Source organism: Microplitis mediator, chromosome 4 (assembly GCF_029852145.1).
Source record: "Microplitis mediator isolate UGA2020A chromosome 4, iyMicMedi2.1, whole genome shotgun sequence".
NCBI classification, from domain to species: Eukaryota; Metazoa; Arthropoda; class Insecta; order Hymenoptera; family Braconidae; genus Microplitis; species Microplitis mediator.
In genome coordinates, this window is record NC_079972.1 from 13004749 (window position 1) to 13032471 (window position 27723).

The window sequence follows — 27723 nt, forward strand, 5'->3', positions numbered from 1 at the left end:
TTAGCGTTTAAAGGGACGAAGCTCGATCTGCCGATCGGTTTATCGATCGATCCGTATTTCGTTGATTTCGCGTTAACACTTTTTAATTATTTATTTATTATTTTATAATAATTAATATTTTTAGTCGCAAGTCCAACGCATTTCTTTTCCTATCATCCGTTATTACAATAATTAATAATCATTACCACACATCACACGCATCCACTTGCAATTAAACTAATTATCATTAGTCATTAGTAATTACTTTTATTTATTATTACAATAACTTTTTTTAATATCGATTCGAACGACAGACCAATCGTGGATTCATTATACATTCGTTTACAACTATTACAGTACCTACTAATTAATTAATTAATTAATTATGTCACGCTTTTAAATTAATTAAACGCATTCATAATCAAATTTATATTTTTTTCCGGCAGTTTAATTAAGTAGGTACTCCCCCGAATTTAAATGAGGGTTTAAAGCATCCCACATTATTTAAATATATTTATTTATCCCTCAAAACTATTCTAAAATTTATTCCCTGCGCTTTTATTTATTTCACCTGCTTTACTTTATTTATTTATATTTTTTTTTAAATTCTACATAAAATGACCATCGTTAAAAGTTTAAATCTCTAAGTTATTTTTTTTTTCATTAATTATTTAATTATTTAATTTTTTTTTTGCTTTTTTCTTTTTTTTCCAGAGCCTCGGGAAACTAAATCGACCTAAGTCGTATAACAAGAGGCGAGGCGCAACGAGGACGCGATTTATACTAAAAATTAATAAATTACAGTTTAAAATAAAATATATTTAGTATTTTTAATTTATAATCTTAATAATAATAATAATATATATTTAAATAACAATATTGTTATTAACACTTGCAGCCTGACAAAATAATTAAAAATAATAATAATAATAATAATAATAATAATTTCTCATTAAAAAGTAAATATATTTTTTTTCTTCGCAGCCTCGTCGCAACCACGTGCTTAACACAGCGTTAATCATTTTTCATCTCACTATTTATTTTATTAATTAATCATTATTATTATTATTATTATTATTATTATTATTATTATTATTATTATTATTATCTACATTACAAGACGTCTGGTAGCCAGTACCTTTTGCCGGTTATCTGCCCGCAAAATCCCCAGATTAATTAATCAAATAATTAACCCGACGTATGTTAATTATTTTATTATTATTATTATTATTAAATTTATTTATTGTTACTGTGTTAATGTTTTTTTTTAAATTTGTGTAGTACTTATTTATTATGTCCACTCTAAATACTCAATAATAATAATAATATTTAATTTTATCTTATAAGTAAATGATTAACACTTAAATGACCAATCATTCTTAATTAATATTAATAAAATTACTTATTTATTTTTTTTTCTACGTCGCCGTGGCGCTTGGACTTGTACATGTGGATTACATCCTAAGCGTAATAATCAACGGCGATTCGCCGGCGGATATAAAATAAAGTAAATTAAAAAAAAAAAAACAATTTCCACCGCATAGTATTTTTTTATAAATTAACGAGCAAATTTATTATTATTATTATTTATTATCACTATTTTTTATTTGTTTATTTATAAGTTATTTTAATTCGTTAATCATTAACGTAACGGTGGTTTTTTTAATAATTTTTTTTTTATCATATATTTATTTATTTATTTATTAGTTTTTCCTATTAACCGGTACGTCGATTTACAAGTACCCATTTATTATAATTATTAAAATTTTTATCTGCGTTTTTTTTGTTGCGGTAAGGCACCCCCTGTGCAGAGTTATTCGCGGAAGTACAATGATATAATTAACTAAATGACTAGACAATATTTTTTTTATTAAGTCACACAACGCTGTAGCTTTCGATCGCGCGACGGATAGGCAGGTAGATTTGTTTTATTTTTTTTTATTTATTTATTTTTATTTTTTAAACAAACAGCCGAAGGGAAAGATTTTAATTTTTTCATATATATAAGAGTACACGTTATTTAAATATAGCGAGAGAGGGAGAGAAAGAGATTTAGCGGAGAATAATTTATTTTTTTTAACGACAATAATAATAATTAGTAATTGTGGATGTTAACGTCTTATTTGTACTAGTGTGTGCATAAATAACATTGAGAATCGACGGCAAGATATAAAAGTATCTGTTTAAAATAACAATAATAATAAAATATATAGTTTGTTGATAAAATATAAATAATTAGTGTAAATTACCGAAGAAATTGGGAAGGCAGTGGTGCGTTACTTCGGTTTCTAGCTCAGTGCGATCCACCCGTTAGCAAAAGTCTCCGGTGTGTCAGAAAATTTTAATATATGAGGTATTTGTATTATTATTAATATATAACGTATGAAAAAAACTTTAATATATCACTATTTTTTTTTAATTCAATAATTAAATTTTTTTCATACCGATCGTCAAAGTCTCCGCTTATTCTCTGTCTCTCCCCTCTGGCAACCACGCGTGCTTACGTGTACTTATCTATGATAATGATAATAATAATAATAACAACAATAAGAAAGAGATAGATAGAGAGAGTTAAGAGTATTTGTCAATGGACCGCACTAATTATTAAAATAAATATAAATGAATAGCAGATCGTCTGTGATCGCGCGCACTCGACGAGGAGTCCCGTGTTAAGTATCTTATATCGGTATTATTATAATTATAATTATAATTATTATTATTACTATAAGTAATAATAAATATTTATATATATATATATTTATATTTTTATGTATAATAATTAAATTAGCACACTGTGACCTCACAAAGTTAATCAGCACTGTCACACAAAACTTAAATCACGAGGTCATCTGATGAGATCAATGCAATGATTTAAGATGACGACGTTTAGTCCCATTATTATTGACAAAACATGTAGGATGAATTAACCGATGTTGATATTTGTGATGATAATGCATGAGCTGGATATCACTAGTAGATAAGAAGCGCCTTTGCCAAGTGATCATGAGATTGATGGTTGCTTTAATTTAAAACCTGTGGCACTCGTTTTATGTTTCAATTCGACAATGATCAGCCCCGAGGGCGATGCCAGACATAGTTTTTCTCCTCAGCTTAAAACGGCTTTGTAATTTATAGTTTGTTTGTTTAAACAGCGGTCTCAGTATGACTGTGACTAGATAACCGCTCAACATCAATCTCTGGTATTGTCAATTCATCCGGCAAATTATCTGCATAATCGATGCTGCTCGTCTGTGAGTGCCGCTTACTCAGCGATGATTGTTTCCGCAGTACCTCCGCGAGGGTCAATCCACTGTGCTCGCCGTATCGCGAGTCTAGGCCCTGCCGAAATGCGTTCACTACGCGGATCTGTAAATTAATTTACTCAAATCAGATTCATTTCTCGTATATTTCTTCAAAAAAAATTATAAAACATTTTTATTTTTTTATTATCATTGATAATTAGTGGGGAGAGACGTCTATGGATCTAAAGGACATGAAGAAGGTTGGGATTTTTTTTAGTAATTATTCATTTAAACGCGAACTTTATCATGCATTGCGTCATGCTGTGTACGTACTGTCAGATTTTTTTTGTAAAAGCTCGTAATTTTTTTTTTATATGATAGTAATAATAAATAAATAGTGTACGTACACGATGCGATTGAAAGATCGATAAAAATTTATTGCAGCCCATGCATTATGCATCGATTATTATTGCAATCACGAACAATAAATATTTTTGTTACTTGTTATTTTACAATTTCAATAAAAATTTTTTTTTTATTGTAAAAAAAAATTTTATTTATTTTCTGTACACACGCATAAGCTCTATTTATTTTAACGAATACAAGCGAATTTTTATTTTATTTTAGTTTTTTTCAAAGCAATTAATTTTTATTTGAACAAGCGATTGGGCTTTTGAGAGCGTGCAGGAAATTTGAATATTTTTTAAAAATTTTTTATGTAAATCTACACTTATTAATAACAATAATTAATTATAATAACAGTAATAGTAATTTTTGAAAGCATTAAGCTTAATATTAACACATATGTATATGTATATAAATTTATATAGAAAATATCTCACCCGTATCCCGTGTGCACGCTATCATTTTTATACTCATTTTTTAAAAAATAAATTTTAAATAAAAATTTCAATCATTCTTGGTTGTGTTTTTACGATAACGATTGCACTTAAATTTAAAAAACGAGTACGTGCAAATAAAATAATTCATGTGCTGAGACATCAAAGCGATTGTATGTTTGTATAAACAGTGGACAAATATTATGATAATAATAATAATGCATATAAACACGGCGGTAAGATGACTGGGATTCAAACTCGCGATGCCAGTCAGCCAGTACTAGTATTATTTTGATTATTTGAATGCATCTAATTAAAATAATACTAAGAAAATTTTTTGAGCGTAATTTAGTCAGGCATAATTTTGTTAAGTAATAAATAATATTAATGGAAGTAATTTTTTAAATTTATAGCAGCATGCACTGTCAGAGGCTCCTCGATTTATGTTAAATTGAGGATGTGTATATGGTTGATAGTAGTAGTAATTACGCGACTCAACGTCGCCGTATTAACCAGCATAATTTACAACATTTATATCATGTAATTTTGTTACACAGTTTGAGATTAGAGATGCGAAATATAAAATTTTTTTGCTTGTAAATTATAAGGAAATTCTTTTTGAAAATTTATTGAGTGATGTTTTAATTATTGAAAAAAAATATCGAGATTTGAATCATTTTTTTGGGGTGTAGGATCTTGAGGTACAGAATTTTGGGGTGAAAAATTCAAATGGGATTTTAAGGGAGGGTCAAAATTACCCGGCTATGGAAAAGTCACTCAGGCTGATTGTGAAAAATTAATCAATAAGTTTTTGATAGGAAATTTTTCAAAATTTTAAATATTCGAAAATTAATTTCGAGAGGGAAAAAGTTTATGAAAAAATAAAATTTTTAAAAATTCCAATCAAAACAGTGGCAGAGTAAAATTTAAAAAATTTTCACATAAAAAATTAAAATTTTATTCTGTCGGTAACTTTTAAGATAAAAATTTTGAAAATTTATTTATACGGAATTCAGCTACGATTTAAATAATTTGAAGCATGCACTCAATATTGAAAAATTAAAAAACGATTAATCTGAAAAACAAAATTTCGCATCTCTATTTAAAATCAGCACAAAAAAATTTTTTATCAAAATTATTATTCATAGTAAGACAAAGTTATGTTTTTTTAATAACCAGTTACTGAACAATAATAAAAATGAAAAAATATGAAACAACAGTAGTAATAACAACAATAATAATAATAATAACAACAATAATAAAATAATGGCATCGAAATATGCTGGTATTTTAATATACTTACGCGTTGCACGTGCACACTTGCATGGCCGTTGGCTTGAAAAAAGCTTCCCGACAAATATACCCGGCAGTTAGGCAGGATCGTAAGTATAGCCAAGTACATACATATAAAGTACTTGGCACGAATCAGCTGGCAGGATTACAGCGGACAAAATAAATCATGCACGCAGCGCGGAATTACTTCTCCACATTACCAATTTATGATAACAACAATAATAATAAAGTCAAAAAAACAAAAAAAACAACTCAATTCAAACAAAAAAATAACATAAACAACAAACCATATATTTGTTTATTTTATTTTTTTTCACTCGAATAAAAATGGGAGGAACGACGAAATGTTGCCAAAGAACGGTTGCCATTAGTTGAGTTTTGACGTTGAGATTTAAAATTTTAAAAATATTCATTTAAAACCAATTTTATCCACGAGTGAATTATTTTAAAAATACACACATGGCCTCTATATTGTTGTCCGTCATTGTTTTCGTAAATTGTCTTGGCATAAACATAAATATTAATAAATTGTCACAGAACGCGAGAATGCGATCGCGTTCACTAAAGACATTTTTGAATTTTTTTAAGGCATCGTGTCTAGGATCTAGGAACATTTATGCAAACAAGCACTAATGTGTGTCTAGGAATTATTTTAAATTTAAAAAAAAATGCGAGTCAATGTTGAGTTAAAGGATCGATCTGAATTTTCATTTTTAAAAATTAATTTCTTATGAAAGAATTAAAAGTTCAAAAATTTTCGTTGCATTACAAAATATAAATATTTAAAAAAAAATTTGAAATTCCCGGGCTTTGAATTCAAATAATTTCGCGCGGAATTTAAATTGAGTTCTAGTATTCTAATAATTTATTGGAGATCTAAGCGGCAATTTTAAATATTTAGTTTAGAAATTTAATAGAGTAGTTAATTAATGAGTTTAAAAAAAAATTTGTAATGTAAAATCGATAAAAAAAGTCGGAATTTAATTATAGATATTTATAATTTATAACGTAACGAAGATTCTTTTTTTTATCAAGTAAATTATAAATAAACGGCGATATTACAGACTGCGTATTTTGAGTGTCGATAAAAAAAAAATAATGAAGCAAATGCTGCTAAAAATATAACGAGCAGCGACTGTCTATTGCAATCTATATATTTTAATTATTGAACTTAATCATCCGTGTCTAGATAAAAAATAATAATTTTAATGACGGAAATGATAATTTAAATAAATGCAGTCAAGACAGTTGAGTTTGTGGTAAAAAGCAGGGCCGTTGCACACGACAGATTTTAAAAATGCAGACAGCACAGAAAAATGAAAATTTAAAAAAAGGTAAATATAGATTGGAAGACTGCGATTGTGATGGTGATGGGTTTCGTTATTTAGTAATGAGATAAATGGATAAATAATATTTATAAGCAGGGTTAAATAATCAAAAATCGGCTATAGATAGTTGAGTAATAAAAGCCAAGTACTGAAATAACAGTCAGTAAAAAGAGCAGAAAATTCAAAAGACAATTTTAAAATAATTTTTTAAAGAAGAAAGTAGAATAGAGAGAGAGCAAGAGAGGAGCGCTTACAGCTTGGTCTGTCGAGCTCTTGCTGTAGGGTACCGGTATCAAACGTTCCTGGTACTCGCCACCTATCACCTTCAAGAGTAAAGGGTAATATAATGGTTACAACAGGGTGGCATGACCAAAGTGTGAAAGAGAAAAACTATATATATTTATTTATATCAATGTCAGAGCAGAGCGGTCCTGTTACTAAACAAGCCGCGTTTAAGTCATAGCTAGTCATGTAACACTGAGAAATTATCTGACAGGTGACACGACCGATCATCCAAAGACAATTGACCCCCGATAATTAATACTTCCGACAATTGATCCGCTGACAATTGATGTATCGATAATTGATCTACGCGACGATTAATGGTAATCACAATTTATCTATACACAATTTGTGTGGGAGTAAATTTTAAAAATCACACGCACACAAAATTAGGGAAAAAAGCGCGTAATTTTTCATATTTTTGTGTGAGTAAATTTTTAAAATTACACGCACACAAAATTAATAAAAAAAGGACGTAATTTTTCACATTTGTTTGTGAGTAAATTTTAAAAATTACTCGCACACAAAATTAGTGAAAAAAGCGTGTAATTTTTCACATTTGTGTGTGAGTATAGTATAGGCTTCGCCTCGGTCAACAAACATGTGATCTGAGACATTTCTTACTTTACTTCCCTAGGTGTGTAATATACTATAAAATTACACAACACAAAAATAATGAAGAATAGAAAAATTTGTCCTGTAAGCTAGATGTCGACGTATAAATTTTCGGTATATATATTGTCGGGTGGATCAATCATCTGAGAAATAATCGTCGCAAGGATCAATTATCTTTGGATCAACGGTCAGGTAATCATCTGACAATTGTCTGGAAAATTGTCAGACAATTATTGTCAATTGACCACCGAAAAAATTGACCGTCATTTTTTAAATCCAATGTTTGGTCCATTTAATTATTTTTTTTAAATTAACCATCGGTTGACAAAAAAATATTTACCGTAATTTCGCATTTGAATAGAAATGAACGACTTGCAGTTTAATTTAAAATTGTCCAGGAAATTTTATAAAAAATTAACCGAATTTAGACGTAAATTGTCAGTCAATTTCTCGTGATCTGAGATAAAAATGATGGTAATTTCGCATACACGTTACTCTACTTTACTCTATTTTATATTTTTTTTTATGTGGATTTACTCTAGGGAAAATTTTCTATCGTCTACTTTTTATATTTTTTTTTAATGGTCATCTACTTTTTTAATGGTTAATTAGTTAATTAGTTTACAGAACATATATTTAAATGTCATTTAATAATTTTCCATATTTTAATTTTACTAATATCGATATTATAATTTCGACGCATCCTCTCCTGATTTACTGTCAAGAATTGACCTGAGCTACATTTCAAAAGGGCATAGAATTATATTAAGTTAGCGTAGTTATTTAAAGAAGAGTATGAAATTAACATTAAAATTAATTTATAATAACAATAAATTAAATGTCTCCATAATGCCGCGTTATTTAAATAAATAAAAAAATCCAGCAGTGATTAATTATTGATAATAAAATAGCATTATATAGACATTTTTACGTAATTAAATAGTGTAAAGAGAAGGGAGTGTCCACGTAAGAATTAAGCGAGCGAGCAGGCAAATAGTTATTGATTAATTCATGTACATAGTTACGATTATTAGTATTGTATTTTAAAAATATTATTATTATATTGTTAGACGTCACGTATCAGCGTTAAAAAAAGGTTAAAAAAAAACTAAATAATTTCCGCAAGGATGTTAGAGGTTGAACAAGGTCTGGTAGGGAAGTTGGGGCGCAAAGCGATCGATGGTAATGACGATATCGAATTAAAAAATAAATATAACTAAATTAATAAATAAATAAATAGAGTAATAGAGTAACGTAATGATAATAATAATAAAAAAATATAAAAAAAGAGGAGGCGGCTTGTGTTATAGTCTTCAGCGAGCCGAATGCGCTTCTCGTGGATTAACTATGAGACAATAATAATATCCAGGTTACGCCGATCAATGGGTCTTCAAGGTCCAGTTAAGTCCGAGGCCGAGTATTTTTGATTATAACTTACAATATGTTACATTTTATATAAATTATATATATATAGATGTATCATCGTCATTAATTGTAGTGGTAAAACATTTAGATTTTATTTATACATCAAAGTTTGTGCGGTTAAATGTAATAATGTTATATGTTTTATAAATATAAATATATATGTTAATTTGTTTAAAAATAAAACCAGTCCGTTAATTAATTAAATAAATATTTTATTTAATGTGGGTTTTATCTGTTGGTTGTCATTTAGTCCCACGTTGGTAATACAGATTTATTTAAATATTAAATTTATGTGCTATTGGAAATTATTGATGTTTTTTTTAAATAATATTGACCGTTAATACTCAACTACGTACATGAATATCGAATTTTAATTAACAATTACAGTGGCCGATTATTTAAAGCTCAGCCTTGTCTAGTTTACTTTTTTTTAACATACATTATTATTATTTTTAAAAACTTATTTATCATTACTCGCACATCACAATTAACGGATTTTTTAATTAAATATATGTATAATTAATTCATTAGTTAAACGGCCTCTTATATATTTTATAATTACAGCTAATATGTTCCTCTGTTACTTTTTTTGTTATATATTTATATAAAAAAAAGAATTATTTTATATTTTGAAAGTTTGTATTCTCGAAATTTGAATTTGAAATTTTTCCCGCCCGCGAGTTGCAGTTCTATTCTTTTAAATATTTATGTATTTAATTAAATTAAAAAAATTAATTAGGGTGAGTGATAACACGTGCGATATCAATGTCGTTAATTGAAATAAATATTAATTAATAAAACAATAATGATATTAATTAAAAAATAAGCGCAAATAGAACTAAAAGAAAAATTTATTAGATGTAATTTTACTACTACTCTAATTAAATTTCCGAGATTCGCTAAGTTACGAGCCGTCTTTTAAATCTTTGCAGAGTATTATTATTATTATTTTTTTATCCGCGTAAGACGTTAACGGGAAAAAAGTTCTTTGAATCTCTCCGTTAATAAATTAAATTAGACTTTAATTATAAAATTAAGGAGAGTTATCATTTTTTTAATTGGCACAAATATTAATAATTATAATTTGAAAATTTAATATAGTATATTGTGTGACAAGGGATGAAACAAGATTTCAGACTAGGGTAGCTGACATCACCCGCAGTCTGAAATCGTGTTTTATCCTGAGTCACACACTATTTTTTTCATGATTACCTGCATCGGAATTTAAAGATTCAGTGTCAGCAGTCAGTAAGAAACGAGTTAATTTTGAGCCGATGATAAGAACTGTTTGAGAATGAGAAATCTGTGATTTACGTCACATTAAATAGTAAATAAAACAAAAATATTTCCACTCATTTTTTATTAATTTTATTTGGTTAATTAAAATTGTCACTTAAGGGTCGGCAGTACTAAACGAATTTTCGAATTTTACTTTTCTAATTACGTTTTGAATAATTACGTCACTCGAATGATGGAAACCTTCTGAAAAAGTTTGTCTTTTACATTTGTTCGGAAGCTACAAAAATTTCTGTAATAACAATTGATTAATAAATTAAAAGAAAAGTAAAATTCAAAAATTCGTTTAGTACGGCCCAGCCTTAAGGGCATTCTCAGACAGTGCCCCCCACTTTTTAAAAACATGCAATGACTTTCAACTGTCATAACCGTATTAAAATTTTCTTAATTAATTCAAAAAAAATTACAATCTTAATTGAAAAAAGGACAATTTCGTTGAGATATAGAATTTAAAAAGAATTACTTACAATTGACATCAATTGGGAGTTGAACGAAATTTGGTGGATAAATTTTAGCCGCCAAAATTTTAAAATTCGAATTATAAAATTGACGATTTTACTGAAATTTATTTAACGAATTTTGTTTAACTCCTAATTGATATCAAGTGTAAATAATTTTTTTTTTAAATCTATACCGGCGAAATGAGGACTACGTTGTCCTTTTTTCAATTAATGCTTTAATTTTTTTTAATTAATTGATAAAAATTTGATACGCTTATGACAGTTGGGTCATTGAAAATTTTTAAAAAGTGGCGGGCACTGTCTGAGAATGGCCCGAAAAAATGAAATGAGTAAACTGAAGTGACAAGTAAACAAATGAGAGTAACAAGGCTGCAAATTAACATTAAATATAATTGACACCGGGTATTTTTGAATTACAAATTTGCTAGCAGTTGTTTGCAACATCAGCTTGAAATTAGCGTGTTTCTATTGGCTGTAGACACTGAAACTTTAAGTTTCGATGCTGGTATCATGAAAAATAAATTATTAGTCTCCCGTAAATTTAATTATCTTATTAATTAATGATTAGGCGGAATAATTTAAATTAATAAAAAATAAAAGTAAAGGAAACAAATATTTGAAATGAACAAACAAAAATTAATTGAACTATATACAGAAAAAAAAAAACAAAAACAAAAATGAAAAAATTGTCGCTATTACAAATAGAACAAAAAAAGTTAATTATTATCTTTTTATTATACATTTAATTAGTTAATTATAAATAAGTTTGTTTTCATAGTTAATTTTTTTTTTTTTTTTTTTTCATTCATTTATTTATTTTTTTTTATTGTAAAATCTCATTTGCAATAGAATTTAAACTTTATTTCAACATTTATTTGTTTAGTAATAAATTTATATATTTTTCCAAGAGACGCGATATTTAGATAAATATATATGTATATGTATATGTATATATATTTAAATAACCCACGTATTCACATTAAGTATTAATATTTCATTTAATTTGTTCGTTTATTTACTCTTGGACATTAACGTAACAGTGGCAGTAGTAGATATTTGGATTAATAACGGTTAGATAAAACGATTCGCATCTTATTTTTATCTTTTTTTCATACACTATACATATTTTATTATCAACTAGTTCAATTTATTTATTTTTAAATTTTATTCGTTATCTTAAAATGCCAAATAATCATTCAGCAAAAAAACTGTCTCAGTTGTGTAATTTATTTATTCATATATTTATATATTAGTTAGTTCATTTAATATTATTTTTAGTTTATATGAAAACCCACCCTCGTTTATTAAAAATAATTATCTCATTCTCGATTCATTAATTTTATTTTTATTTTAAAAATTTGCCAAACTGCCGAGTGTGCCGCCATGAACTCGAGTTGAGGCATTGGCTAATTTATTTTAAATTAAAATAAGTACATAATTTAATTATTAATTTAAAAAAAAAAATACTCATGACTTTTAATCGAGAATGAGATCTGCATTGCAGATATCTGAGTTTTCTTAAAACTTTTTTTTTATTTTATTATTTAGCTTTTTTTGGCACCGCATCATCGCTTTTCCGCTTTTCTAGCCCTTATTGTTTGTCAAAGAGTGTCTGCTTTATGACTCATAATATCTGAATACTCAAGTCTTTATATATTTTTTTTAAATCATTATTATTTTATTTTTTTCTATAGAATTTTAATTTAAAATTGGAACGGCGCCAATTTTAAAAACTGATGTTTTTTAAATTTTTCCGGGCTTTAGAGGAAAAACGTGATGGCGGTTTTTTACTTAAAAGTCAAAATGTTAATGACAGTTTTTAATTATTTAAAATTATAATAATAATCATAATAAAAATAATATATAAACGTATTTTTAAATATTAAATAAATACAATTTAAAAATATATTTAAAAAAAAAAATAAATAATAATTACATGGAAATTTTTAAATAATTTTATTTATATAAAATTTATTAAAGAAAATGTTGTGACATGTAATTATTATTTTTTTTTTTAATTACTTATAAATAATAATTTTTTTTAAATTAATTATTTTTAATGCATGCACCCAAATTTAAAGTACAGTGCTTATTTTTTAATAATAATAATAATTAATTAATTAATTAATAAAACATTACAAAAAAAAATCAATTAAAAAATAATGAAAATTATACAATAAATTTTTAAAAATTAATTATAATAAAAATAAAATAAAATGTTTTTTTTTCAACGCTGTCATTATTGACTTTTAATAATAAAATATATATAAAAATTTATATATATTTTCTTAATTAATAAATTAATAAAAACCATCAAAATTTAATTACAAATATAAAAAAAAATTGATGGTTTTTATTAATTATATCAATAATATAATTTACAATATTGAAAATTAATATGGCGTATGATCGTGGGGTAATTGAGGAGTTTACCTAGTAATTAATTTAATTAAAAAAAAAAAAAATTTTCTTTAATGAAAGAAATTTTAAATGATACTGAAGTAAGACGTCTTATAATTTTTGGATTTCTTTAAAAGCGACAAATTATAAAAAAAAAAATATTTGAAAAATTGCACCTGTAGTTTTTTAAATTTTCTACATGTACATTTTTTAAATTTTTTTTTTTGAAATTTATTTGTTGAAAAAAATCCGAAAATTGCAAATTGTCCATAAACTTAAGGATTATAATTTTCATCGATTTTTTTTTCATGAGCCTCGGCCGCGAACGCGGATCGAGCAGTTGGTCAGACGCCCTCAGAAAAAGTTTTAAAAAAATACGAGAATGAGTAAGAAGAAACAAAAATATGACGTAAAAACAAATATAAAGACATAAGACATACATTTATAAGTAATAAATATTTAAATGGTGAGTATTGTTAGACAGGCATCGTCACCTTTGTTGTTGTTATTGTTTGATAAGGTCGTGGTAAAGTGATAAGTACATTTTTATTTTTTACTATATATTAAGACCTTCATTAAAGTTAATTATTTTTAATTTATTTATTAATCAATAGTTAATTTTTAAAAGACATATTTACAGTGTACTGGTTAATAATTAGTTTCTGTGAATATATATATATATTTATATTTTAAAATTTATATTAATATATAATATATACTCTATGTAATTAGTTGGTATTTTAAAAAATAATAGCCAAGTGTAATTGTTAATAATTAATATTTTGCGGTTAACGCGACTCGTATTTGTGTTGGCGGTAACGTTTTATTTTTTTAAATTTCCCCCTTTAAATCCATGAGATATAAAAAAAATCATTTGTTATTTTATGTTATTATTTAATTAATTATCTAAGATAAATATATAGAAATTAAGTGATTAATTATTTGTTAGTAAAAAATGATAATTTATTATTTATTAGTACAGACACACCAGTATCATTCATGTGTGATAAGTCATTCATATCTCTCGACTGAAGTAAATAAAAAAACACAGATAGGAACACGGATAGATTTATTTAAGAAACAAGCAGACTAACAGACATGCAGACAGGTGATTTTTTATTTATGTGTAATTTATAAATCCACAAAAACCAGGGTAATTAATATTGTGCTCGATGTTAATGATTTTTATTAAAAGACAGGAAAAATAAAATTTTGTTAGATTTTTTTAAATTTAAAACTATCGTCTTTGTCAGCGAGCCAGTTTATGTAATTAGTCTTTATATATTTATTTTAAATTAAGTACTTTTAAAATTACATAATTTTTTAATAATTTATTATGATAAATTCATTAGATTTTATTGCTTTCAAATACGAGGTATAAAAATAGTTGTGGTGGTCCCAAAAATATTTTAAAAGAAAAAAAATTTTTAGTTGTCTGTAAAAAATTTGCGGAGTAAATTCGGAGTGAATGCGAAGCCGATGACTATTTTTTTATTTAATCCCTTCGGAGTGAAATTTACTGATACTGAAAGTAGCCGACGTCTAATAATTTTTGGATTTTTTAAAAAATGATAAATTATGAAAAAAAAAAATATTAAAAAAAAATGCACTTGTAGTCTTTTAAATTTTCTACATGCGCATATTTTTTATTGTTTTTTTTCTTCAAATTTAATTGTCCAAAAAAAAATCCAAAAATTTTTAATTGTCTGCTAACTTCAGGATCGTAATTTACTCTAGTGAAAAAAAACTCCTGATTTACTCAATATTTGGAGTGAAATTTTTTTTACTCCGTAACTTCGAGAGGATTCAAATAAAATCCGCAATTACTCCGAACTCACTCCCAATTTTCTACAGTGTATTAAAAATTAGTTTCATAAAAGCGCGGGAGTTTGAATAAAAAACCAAAGAATTTTAAATTTCACTTTCTCAGTTTTTTATTCGAATCATCGCGCCATTATTTACTCATATTTTTATTTTTTCCGTATAGTGTAAGAAGTTTTAAGACCGAGAGTGTGCGATTTAGCTGAAGCGTGCGATAATGGTCATAGGAAATGACAAGTATGATTGACGACAAGTATGACCAGGCGTTAAAATAACGAGGATACATCTAAAATAGCTTATGACACATTTTTATCAAGTACATATATTTATATATGTGGTAGAGAATGTAGAGGAAATACGCTGAGAGTATCACAACAAATGATACTTGAAGTAAAGAAATAAAAGTACCAATAAACCCAGAAAGACACTTAGACACTTAGCAGATACGTTTATTTACTGAGGATTATTTCAGACAGAGATTTATAATGCACGAGGTGAACAGTCGGAGACGACAGATACACACATAAACAATAATATATCCATAAATATATGTATATATGTATATTAACAGAAAGAGGTTTACATAACAATGTTCGTTCAGTGAAGGGGTGGCGGTAAAAAGACCTGGACAAGAATTAGCAAGCGAGGAACTGGAGACTTAATGGATCAACATGCCGTGAAAATAAAAAATAAAGATCAGAGTTAATTTATTTATTTAAAAATTTGTTTGCTTGTAATTTAGAATAAAAGTATAGAATAAAAAATGAGGATAATAGGTGATTAGATTAGATGCTGGTCTCGTGGACCATTTTAGGGAGCTCTGGCGGTAGGATCGGATCACTAGAGCCAGAGGAGGGAGAATTTGGGGCGCCGGAGTCAAAGCTCCTGCTCGTCGCGTGATTCGGGCTCAGAGTTGTTGAGTGATTATTATGATGATCGAGGGTATTGTTGGGTGATACGCGATTGTTGTTATGCCGATGATGGCTGTTGTACGAGGATCCAGAGCCCGGTACATTGAGTAGAAGCGGCGAAGCAGGGCTGTTGATAGACGGCAGTCGTGAGCCACTCTTGGAGGTCCCATCGTGCTCCTGGTCGTTATTGTGATGATGCCTGACACCACCACTACTAATACCGCCGATACCGCCCTTACTGGCGTTCACAAAAAAGTTTGACGTGTCATCGTCAATGTACGTGAAGTCTGACAGCGGTCGGGGTCCAGTGTGACTCCGAGAGCTCCGCATACTGTGTAAGCTGTGTAAACTATGGACAGAACGACGCTCCTCCAAGTCTTCCAGGGTGGATCTGAATGCTCGGATTACTCGAAGCTGTAAAAATAGGGAAAGGGCTTTCTAATAAGGAGGCGAGGATGCAGAGGCCAGCGATAACACACAAGCGACTTAATGTTTTTTTTTATTTCACTTTCTGGTTAAAGTGACAAAAAAAATGGTTTATTTTATTAAATTTTAGGTTTGTTTATTTTTAATTTAATTATTAAATTACTAGCGGGTTTCTGGGTTAGCTCTCCCTTTTCATTGCGTCTACTGAAGTAGCGACGGGACTGATTTGGGATATTTTTGGTTCAAATCTCCCGGTTTTTATCAATTAAATAAATAAATGTATATGTATGTGTGTATGTTTATGATTAAAAATAAATCTAAAGGCAGATAAAATCATTTGCAAGCTACAACAATTGTCACTGTGGCACACACGCACGATGGAACAAAATTTTACAGGAAACTCTTATCATAAAAATTGGAAAAAAAAAAATGTATGAGTATTGTTATCATTTTAAATAAACTGACATAAAATTTTGCTCCAAGTAGTTGGGTGGGAAAATCATAAGTGCTGCCGAAATAATTATTATTAAATAGTAATTAATTATTTTTAATTATCACATGTGATATATGATATATATGTTATAAATTGCGTGCAGGAAAATAAGGAAAGATTAAAAAAATAAATGTAATAATCAACCTTGTCTCCCTGACGCAGTTCTCTCTATTTATAAACTAACAAATCATTTATTTCCTGATTATATAAATATATATATAACATATTTATTAGAGAATCGATTATTCCAACTGCGAATAAAAGATTCTCTGTAATATTATTTATTTAAATTACCATCAATAGAAACATAAATTCCGCGGGTTTAAATTTACCCGCACGTGAGATGTCGTGTCACGAGGTGTCTATTTTATTAATGCCCCCCCCCCACACCTCTTGACAACTGGACTCATTTTGTAATTATCGCGTTATCTTTCCTCTCTTATCTGACACAATACTGACTTATTTATTATATATGTTTGATTGCATGTTAATAATTGTTATGTTTACAACATATGGATTCAATTACGCGATGACAATTTGATGTATTGACGTTTATTGTTAAAAAGAAATGGTCCGCGGCAGTCCTTATGTTTGTATATTATATGGAAACCGATCAATGTCTCCGCCGCATCGACAGTCTGCATTGCGGCCCCCGGAAAAGTTCACGTTAGAGAGTATAAGATCGATAGAGTGATAGAGTCAGATAGTGAGAGACAGAGAGGAAGTCGGTTAAAATAAATAATAGTAATAATAGTATCGGAAATTTTTAAATATATATGTTTTTTTTTTTTTTTAATAATAAAATAATAAAATAAGTAAATGGTACTAATTTCGATAATAAAATAATTAGTAAATGGTACTAATTAACAATTAAAATTAAAATCCTTTGGCAACATCAACGGGTACATCCAGCTAGAGGATTCTTGCATGATACTAAAAAATTTTGCGTATAAATTTTGCTCAGGTTGTGGATTAGAGCAGGGAGAGACAGACAGACTATTTATAATAAATAGAGAGAGAAACAGATATATAGAAATATAGGATATATAATAAATATAATATAGTAATAAGTAATAACATTTTCATGTCTCGTGCTGAACAAACAATATAATAATAATTAAAAAAAAAAAAAAAAAAAAAAAAAAATGTAACCATTAATTTCTACACGAAAGCCTCAGCCAAGGAAAACTGGGGGTGTATTTATATTTATTGCTCCAGGGGCTTTTCAGCGCAATGGATTTGCCTACTTTTTATGTTACAGTCAGACGCCCTTACAAGCACACAATTTAATTAGTGAATTTCATAATTATTATTTTTATTTTATCAGAAAATTATGTAAAGATTTGGATTTTTATACCTAATTTGAAAATTAGCTTTTAGTTATTCGTCATGTCGTTTTAGTTTTTTTTTTTTTTTAAATAATTAATTGTTTAATATTAATAATAAATAAAAATAAAAATGATCCTGAAGTTAGCAGACATTTAAAAATTTTTGAATTTTCGTATTTCAATAAATCAATTGTAAAAAAATAAAATAAAAATATGCATATGTAGAAAATTTAAAAAACTACAGGTGCAATTTTTTCAAATATTTTTTTTTTATCTTCTATCGTCTAAAAAAAAATCCAAAAATTATTAGACGTCTGCTAACTTCAGTATCATAAAGAAAATGGCTTTTTAACACAAATAAATATATATTTATATATATGTATGTTGCATAAAAGACCTTGGTTAAAATATTAACAGCAAATAACACACAAGCCTGAACACAGTATGCAGCAGGCTTATTTATAAACTATAAATGCATTTAAATATTTATTTTGAAAAATTTTTAATTAAAAATTAAAAAAAAATTTATGACGGCACAGAGGATACGGTTGTACGCGAGTGTGTAATCTTACCTACTTATAAATAAATTTGATGTCATTTGCTGACCAAGAAGAAATTACCCTAGGGTAGTTTTTTTTCCTCAAAATTTTGACAATTGATGTCAATATTAATTACAATATTTTTCTGTTAATTATTTGGTAAAATCGCGTGTTAGTATTAAAAAAAAACGAGCTAATCTAGGGCACAAAAAATCAAAATTGTCACGGAAAAATAAATAAATAAAACAAAAATATATTTTAATAAATAAATAAATAATAAGTAGACACAACGAGCAATAAAAAAGTAAAACAAATCAACAGCCAGACACACTTTTTATTTTCGTGCGTGCGCACTCATTTGTAAAATATTTATAACAAAATCTATTGGAGCGGTGATAAAAAGCTCTTTGGATATTGATGACAAATTATTTAAATGTTTATTATTTATCATTTTATTGAAGAGAAATTGAGTAAGAAAGTAGAGTTTGATAGCAAAGTGATAGTTTTGAAATATTGTATTGTAGTTTGTTGATATTTGTGATGTCAATTTAATTTTCTGCCCTCCGGCCGGAAAGTTGCAGCTTTCGAGCCGCTGCCCTAGACGAAGTTGCAACTTTCCGGCTTCGTCGAGCAGAAATAGTAGATTACATACCTAGGCCAGTAAAAAATAAACCCTCAGACCACATGTTTGTCAGTCTCGGCCAACAATCACATGAAATCTGAGACTTCTTATTTTATGATCCAGAAGTTAACAGACAATCGGAAATTTTTGGATTTATTTTTTTCACTGGAGAATTACAAAAAAAAAAAAACTAAAAATATGCACATGTAGAAAATTTTAAAAAGTATAGGTGCAATTTTTTCAAATATTTTTTTTTTAATAATTTATTGTTTAAAAAAAATCCAAAAATTATCAGATGTCGGCCAACTTCCGTTTCATCTTATTTTACTGGCCTAGGTATGTAATCTACTATTTATGTATATTAAATATTTATTTCGCTGTCGCGATAATGCTGTGGGTCATAGGCAGCAGGTTGTTAAAAAAATAGTGTAATGTGATTTATTAATATATATAAAAACACGCAGCACACTCATTGTCAGACAACTAGTCTACGAAGCGCGGGCGTGGGCGGTAGATTTCGCGCATTTGCGGCGCCACTTTTATTTCCCTATTTTATTTACAACACTGTCATTTTACTGTGTTATTATCATTATTTGTTTTTTATCCACCGTAGGTCCCACCCCCGCAACACAGAAAAAAAGTCAATATCAACACATCGTTGCAACGAATCATGTTATCATAATTATCTATGTAATTGTTTTTTTTTGTTGTATATCACTATCATTAAGTTTTATCACTGATGTGTACAAAATCGAGTAATTATTGTACAATTTCGTTATTTACGACACACGACATCGAGCAAGGCCAATCGAGCACGAACATACGTACCAACTATTTTTTTTTTTGAAATTTTATACTGTCATTTCCCAGTAATTAAAATAAAATTAATTAGTTAATATTTAATATTATTAATTAATTAATTCTTACAATTGGTTTTAATTGTAATTAATAATTATAAACAGTTGGTACATTTGTAAATAATTCAGCCAACGCGCAACTCACGTTAATAAAAAATATTGTTAGGGGATGCGTTATTTAAAAATTTTTGTTGCTTTTCTACGTGGGCTACGTACTTGTTTGTACTCCGACAGGAATAGATTGGCGGCGGCCGGTAAGACTGCCGCCTTGTTATACCTCGGTCTCCCGAATAGGTTCCGCTGGCTAATAAATCACAAATTACACCATAAGTATCCTTTTTAATTAACATTAACTCTTTATTTAATGCATCAAATACCCGCTTTACCCATTAAATCCTTTGGCGCGTCGCATTTTCTTCATTAAATTTTTTTAAAAATATAATAAATTATAATATAACGGCAAAAATAAATGAGTAAAAATTTTCAATTCCTCTGGGATAAATAATTATTAATTAAATCCAGAGGTAATCAAAATATTTTACTCAAAATTAAATTTTTTTTTTTATGCAAAATTTTATTCCTGTCCAAGACGGTTTGCACCGTGGACTCAAAATTATTAATCGCGTTATATTTTTTATTTCTTTGCGTCACTATAATAATAATATAATATACTAATTATAATAATAGCGAAAAAATAACGATAGCACACACACACACGCGTGTACGTATGCACTCACGTAAAGTAAATATTATATTTTTTTTTATTTTGTAAAAAAATTTTATATTCTATTTTAAAAACTGTGTTTGCATACGTACTTATTAAAATGTGAATAAAATTTCACTATTTTTTTTTTTAAACAGTAATTATATCACAGCAACACCAAACTTTGCGTTAACGGTTACGCGATAATTATATACATATATATTCATAAATATGATAATTTTTTCAAATTTTTTTGACATTAAATAATTAAAAAATTTTTAGTTTTTTTTTGTCAATTAGTTTATTAAAATTAATAATAATAATTTATAGCAAACATATATATGTATGTATTTATCGGTTATTTCGCGGCGAAGCACAACTTGGCAGCCAAGTGATATTTTTTATTGGCAAAGGAAATAATGAATGAAAAAAAAAATTTTTTGTTCAACAAAAACTAATAAAAAAAAAGTTAATTAAAAATTTTCCCTCCGGGTATTAAGTTTTGTTTTGAATTTTGAATTTTAAATTTTAAATTACTGATAGAAACTACGGAAAAGTAGTTAATTATTTTAAAAAAATTACTCAGTTAAATGATCAATAATAAATCATGAAAGATTATAAATTTTAGATTCATTTCCCGAAGAGAAATTCATTAACGTGTTAGCTATAGATTGCGAGTGATAACTTTAATTTTTAACACCGGCTACAGCCAACACGTCATGTGACACAAAAAATTCAAACGTAAAAAAAAAAAAAGTAAAAAAAATTAAAAAAATTGCAAACGTAAATGAATAGAGGCGTAATACATAAGATTAATAAATTAAAACAATAAAAAAAAGTTAAATTAAAATAAAAAAATAATAATTATTAATTATTATCAAAAAAAAAAATATATATATATATATATATTATTTAAGACGGTCAAACAATGCGGAGAGTGGTTTTGAGGAACTAACCATATAGTAATCCTGAGAGGGGGATCTGCCTGTCACAGATACATTTTGCACCAGACTTCTATTGCTCGTCTGAAAGTAGGTTACACATTCAGTTTTTACATGACAGTAGATAAAGACTAAAGATTTTTTTTTATTGTTTTAAGTCGACTCAATTGTGTCGATCCCTTATTAAACGATCGTACAAAAATTTTTTATAAAACCATCACATTAATTTTTTTTTGTTTTCTTCATTTATTACTTATTTAAGGAAGTCTGTGGTTTCCGTGGCGCCACCAAATGATCGCAACTTCTTGTAAAACTCGACGAAATAAGACTTTTTTCAAAAAGCTATTTCTTCAAAAATGGAATAATTCAGACGTTTTTTTTCAAAATTTTCATCTCTAAACTTTCCATAAAAAATACAAAAAAATTAAAGATATCAAAAACTATGAAATATTTGACTTTTTTTAAAAAATCGAATTTTTCTCAAAAACTAAGCGACATATCGAAAAATTTTATTCTGTAAAAAAGTCTTGTTTCGTCTTCTATAAGAATTCGCGGTCATTTAGCGGCAGCACGGAAACCAGAATCCCTTATTTATGTCACTGTAAAAAAATTGTCCAGAATTCGGAGTGATTACGAACTTTTTTAAATTCAAATTCAAATTCAAATTCACTATTTCAGAGTTTCGAAAAAAATCTCCACATACGGAGTAAGGAGTTTGTTTTTCCAGCGGTAATCTGGATTTCATTAAAACCCACATTCACTCCAACTCAGAGTTTGAATGATAAAATAAACTCCGGAGTTAATTTTACTCAAGAGGGTTAAATAAATAAACACCCGAATTCAATTCGCGATCACTCCGATTATTTTTTACAGTACATATCATATATCATATATTTATGTGTATGTATAAATGTGATATTAAACAATAGCCAAGTTTGTATAAGTTGGCAAGTTTATATCGAGTATTAGTTTATAAATTGAGTGAAGAAAGAGAAGAGCCTGTGAAGTAAGTTTATGATAATGTTAATGTTGATATATATATGTATATATATTTTAAAGAGTAAGACAGAGTATATTTATATATAGATATAAAATAAATAATCTAAGAGAATTTAAACGAGTAGTTGAACATCGGGTTTTAAATGACATTATACTTGATAAATATTTATGTAACAATGAGGTTTAATATATATATGTTCAACTGTTGGCATTGTTGTTGCTCCCTATTATTTTCTTTGATATAATACTTATATTGTTAAATATTAAGTACATTAAACTGTTACTGTATGTGCGCTCGTCTTACTCGTAACTTGGTCATCGGATAAAAAGTTATTTCGTACATACTCTCGTATATATATATATGTATATATTATTGACAATGATAATATTATGTATATGTACATGTACATACTCACGTAGCCAAGTAATGGTAATAAACTTTAAGCAATAATGTTAAGTTTAGTTTACTCTTGAACTTACTCCAAGAACAACACTATTTAATAGTGATTTTAATTTATATATGTATATATTCATATACGTCTTGAAGAGTTTGTTCGCAGTCCATTTTGTTCAACTGGACTGCTCGCGTATTTATTTATATATTTTATATTTATTTTTATAGCCGTACTGTTGTGATGACGGTAATATTACTCGTATGTTTAATTAATAAATATATGTCAAATTTTGTTTTTTTGTTATTGTAAGTTATTTTTGTTTGTCGACACGTGATATTTTTTTTTTATATTTTTTTTTGTAGACAATTTCAAATATTATTTTTTTTTCAGGTGAAATGATAAATTGATTTTTAAAAAAAATTTATTGTTAGAAAAAATTGTGATTAAAATTTTTTAATTATTTATTTTTTTTTTTGTTGAATTATTAATAATTAAATATGAATTTTTTTTGCTAATAATAAAGTTATAAATAATTTTTGCTCATTGCACAATAGAGTAAAAATCACACTCGGTTTAATTATCGGGTAACCGAGAAAAAAGTGTGACTGCGCGAACGCACGTGTATTGTGTGTATAACAAGAGAAAAAAGAGAGAGAGAAAGAAAAGAGATGGGTTTTGAATATTTGAATTTAAAAAAAAAAAGAAAGAAATACTGAAAAAAAATGAAAAATACAAAGTAAGAGAAAGAATGAGAGCGAAGTTACAGATGTAGTCAGGGTCAATTTTTAGTTTTAAAAACTAAAATTAACCCAGAATTTTTTTGTAATTAATAACGGAGGTGAATTTTTTAAAATTTTAATTTTATATTTTGTAACGACATAATGGCGGACTGCGTAGACCATTTCTAATTTTAAAAAAATATATGAGTGAACCTGGCTGATATTTTTCTTATATGAAAAAAACTAATTTAATGACGAGTGTAAATTAAAGATAATTAAAAACCATAAAATAATAATTAAAAATCTCGTCAATAAATGATAGAGATGCCATAAAAAATGGACACTAATAGAAAAGAGACGAGGGAACGCGGCTTTTTATAAATTATCATTTTTTAAAATTTAATTCTACAATTACTTTACTTTTAATTTATTCTTTATGTACACAATCTCTTTATTTAAAATATTTTAGATCTACGGTTTAAATAAACTACGAGGGACCAGGCTCAAGCACTAAACCGTCTTTGCTACCCGCTACGAAATATATTTACACGGGAAAATAAGTAAACTTATATAAAAAAAAAAAACTAACATAATAATAATTAATAAATACGTCAAAAATAAACTTGTTTTCTCATCAGCATAAATAAATATATATACCAAGTATATATTTAAATATTTAATGCAAAAATAATAAAGATCATGGGAAGAAAATACTTTTTTTTCTTATTTTTTTGCATGATTCTTCATCGTATCGCAAAGGATCATGGAGGTATTATGGGAATGAGGATAAATTCAAATGTTGCATATGAATAGGGCTCAAGGTATATAATAATAAACTTGTATATATGTATATATATATACATACATTCGACAATAGTGATATATAATGGAATTGGTTATCGGAAACAAAGTAATCACGCGGAATTATACAAGAACCCGAACTCGCCGCGGGGTCATCTCCCTTCTGTTTGCGAAGTTGTTTCACGTAAAAATAATAAAACAAAAAAAAACGATACATGGGGAATTGGGATATCGTAAAGGACTTTTTTTATTGTTATATTTATTTTTAAACTTTTGTTTGCGAGTTTAGTTTGAATAACGATTTTTTTTATTTATTGGATCTAATAAACGTGGGTACGTGCCACTGACCTAGACAACGTAGCATACAAACACGAGTCGAACGATTTCCTATTTATATTTATATATTTAACTCGCCTAATAAATAATTGTCGTTATCAAATGACGAATGAGCTTGCTTGCGTATGCGCGAATCGTAATTATTTTCACTCCAGTTTTAATTCAAAATTATTTTCATTACCTTTTGTTTTTTTTTTAAATTGTTTGTGTGTGTCTGCGGGTGTGGTTGTTATGTAAGACTGGATTTTTTGTTACGATTTTACGCAAACGCATGTTTAAAATAAATTTTTCACCAATACCATTTTTTATAAACATTAATAATTTAAATTTGTGACGTTGATAAAAAAACGCGGGAATTTTTTTTAAATTTTTAAAGTATCGACAAAATAAAAATTTTGAAATAAATTATAAAATATGAAGTAGTGGTGAAAATATTATTCTGCGCAAGTTTTAAAAACTGAAGTGACGTAAAAAAAAATACTTATAAATAAAAAATGATAAAAATTAACAGTAAAAATAAAAAGGGAGAGTAAGTGATAACGTGTTGGTTAAATAATTTCTTTTTTTTTTCTAATTCGACAATTGTCGAACGCGTACTCCTAAATTACCTAGAAAATAAATGGAGCGGAGCGTCAATTATCAGCCCCAGGATTTTATTTATTATTCTCTTTGGTCCCTTAGATAAATAATTGATTTTTTAAAAAATTATAAATTATAAATTTAATAGGTTTTGGTGTACCTTTATGTGAGAGGAACTGATAATGTTGACTTTGAGTGGTGATTATGAGTGACATGAGGATAGTTACCTGAGTCTGTAGCCGTGTTAGACCACGGATCCATAGAATTTGTCCTGCGCGCGGCTTTTTATCCGAGTCTGGGTCGAATTTCTCGTCTCCTAGATTGATAGCACCGATATCATCCGGCTGGCCGCGGCCCCATCTGTTTTTAAAAAACATTAAACCAGTTCTTCATAACTCGATCCGTTTTTTTAATTATTTTTTTTTTTATGTTTGTTAATTTTGAATTTATTTTAATGATAAAAACTTTAGACGTTTCGTATTAAGAACAAATCGGATCCGTTGATAATTAAATTTTTTTGTCCGTACGCCCTTCGCTCCCCTCACTTTAGCACGTGTAGTGTTTAGTATTTTTTTTTTAGCAAAATAGCAATCAAAAGTTATGAGATTTTAGTTTAAATTTAAAGAGTTTAGTGTACAGTAAGATAATAAAAAAATTACTAGTAAAGATATAAAAATATAAAGTAAGCGAAAGTTGAGACGAGAAAATATAAACGATAGAGTTTTAAGAATAAAGATTAAGAAAATACATAAATAAAAAAATAAATTAATTAAATAATATATATATAAATGTGTCATTGTTTCATATTTATTTAAATATTCGTATATAAAAAATAATTATTAATTTTAATACCGAGTAATTAATTAAAAAATTAGGCGAATTAAAATTCAAAACTGATAATAAATTTAATTTAATTTAATTAATAAAGTCGTTAATTATAATTGACTAAATTATTTATAAATGTAATTATTGTAATAAAAGTTTAAAAAACTTTGACACATTTAAATATATATTATTTATATTTATATATAAAGACAGACAAAAGCGATAGACCAAATAAGTGTAAATAAATAAAATGTACGTAGACAGATTATATAATAATAAATATAAATGTTAGTAAGATAAATAAACAACGATAAGGTAACAAAAAGTGTATCGTACAGCTTCGTAGACAAGTGTTATATTAATTATTGATTACCATTATTATTTTTATTACATATTTTAATGTTTGCGAGAGTGAATGAATGAGAGGATTGAAGGGTTTACATAAATTTGAAAAAAATATATATATATTTATGAGTAGTTAAATAAATGTTAGTAAAGCAATTTAATGATACATGAAATTAATGATAATCATGAGGGTAAATGGTCGTTTACGTCGCCGAGTGAATGATTAAGTATACCAGTGTCAATAATGTGTATTATTATTGTTATATATCGTTACTAATTCCAAAAGGACGTAATTTTTTACGCCCTTTTGGCTTTAAGATCCTTAAAATTCAAAGGATGTATTTTTTTTTCCATCGCCAATCGTTTTGTGGGCAGAAAAAAAGGAAAAAAAGTTTCCTGGCCATGATTCTGAATGATCCTGAAGTTAGCAGACAGTTAAAAATTTTCGAATTTTAGTTTCGACGACTTGATTTAAAAAAAAAATAAAAATAAAAATATGCACATGTAGAAAAATTAATAAACTATAGGTGCAATTTTTTTAAATATTTTTTTTTTTAAATCAAGTCGTTAAAACAAAAATGCAAAAATTATTGGACGTCGGCTAATTTTAGTATCACGATTCTGAAGTTAGTAGACAATTAAAAATTTTCGCATTTTTTTTTCAACGAATTAATTGCAAAAAAAAAAAAACTAAAAAAAAGCACATGTAGGAAATTAAAAAAACTATGAGTGCAATTTTTTAAAATATTTTTTTTTTATAATTTATGATTTTGAATAAATTCCAAAAATTATTAGACCCCGGCTAACTTATGATACTGGAGTTAGCCGACGTCTAATAATTTTTGGATTTTTTTTTAGACAATAAATTATTAAAAAAAAAATATTTTAAAAAATTGCATCTGCAGTTTTTTAAATTCTCTACA

General features: G+C 27.1%; 1 protein-coding gene across 13 annotated transcripts in view; it reads right to left on the bottom strand.

The window, feature by feature from the left end:
- Window positions 1–405: 405 nt before the first annotated feature.
- LOC130666588 (plasma membrane calcium-transporting ATPase 2) overlaps window positions 406–27723 on the bottom strand; it is a 94990-nt gene continuing 67672 nt past the window's right edge. For 7 of the 13 annotated variants that reach the window (XM_057467733.1, XM_057467727.1, XM_057467728.1 and 4 more), the window contains 2 exons: window positions 25858–25990; window positions 12216–16306 (listed from right to left, as the gene is read on the bottom strand). In XM_057467733.1, the coding sequence (XP_057323716.1) occupies window positions 15767–16306; window positions 25858–25990 (673 nt within the window). In that variant the 3' untranslated portion in view covers window positions 12216–15766. Of the gene's footprint in view, window positions 3346–6935; window positions 7005–12215; window positions 16307–20373; window positions 20462–21816; window positions 21886–25857; window positions 25991–27723 lie in introns of those variants that run through there. The other 6 variants (XM_057467737.1, XM_057467735.1, XM_057467739.1 and 3 more) reach the window with 5 other exon arrangements.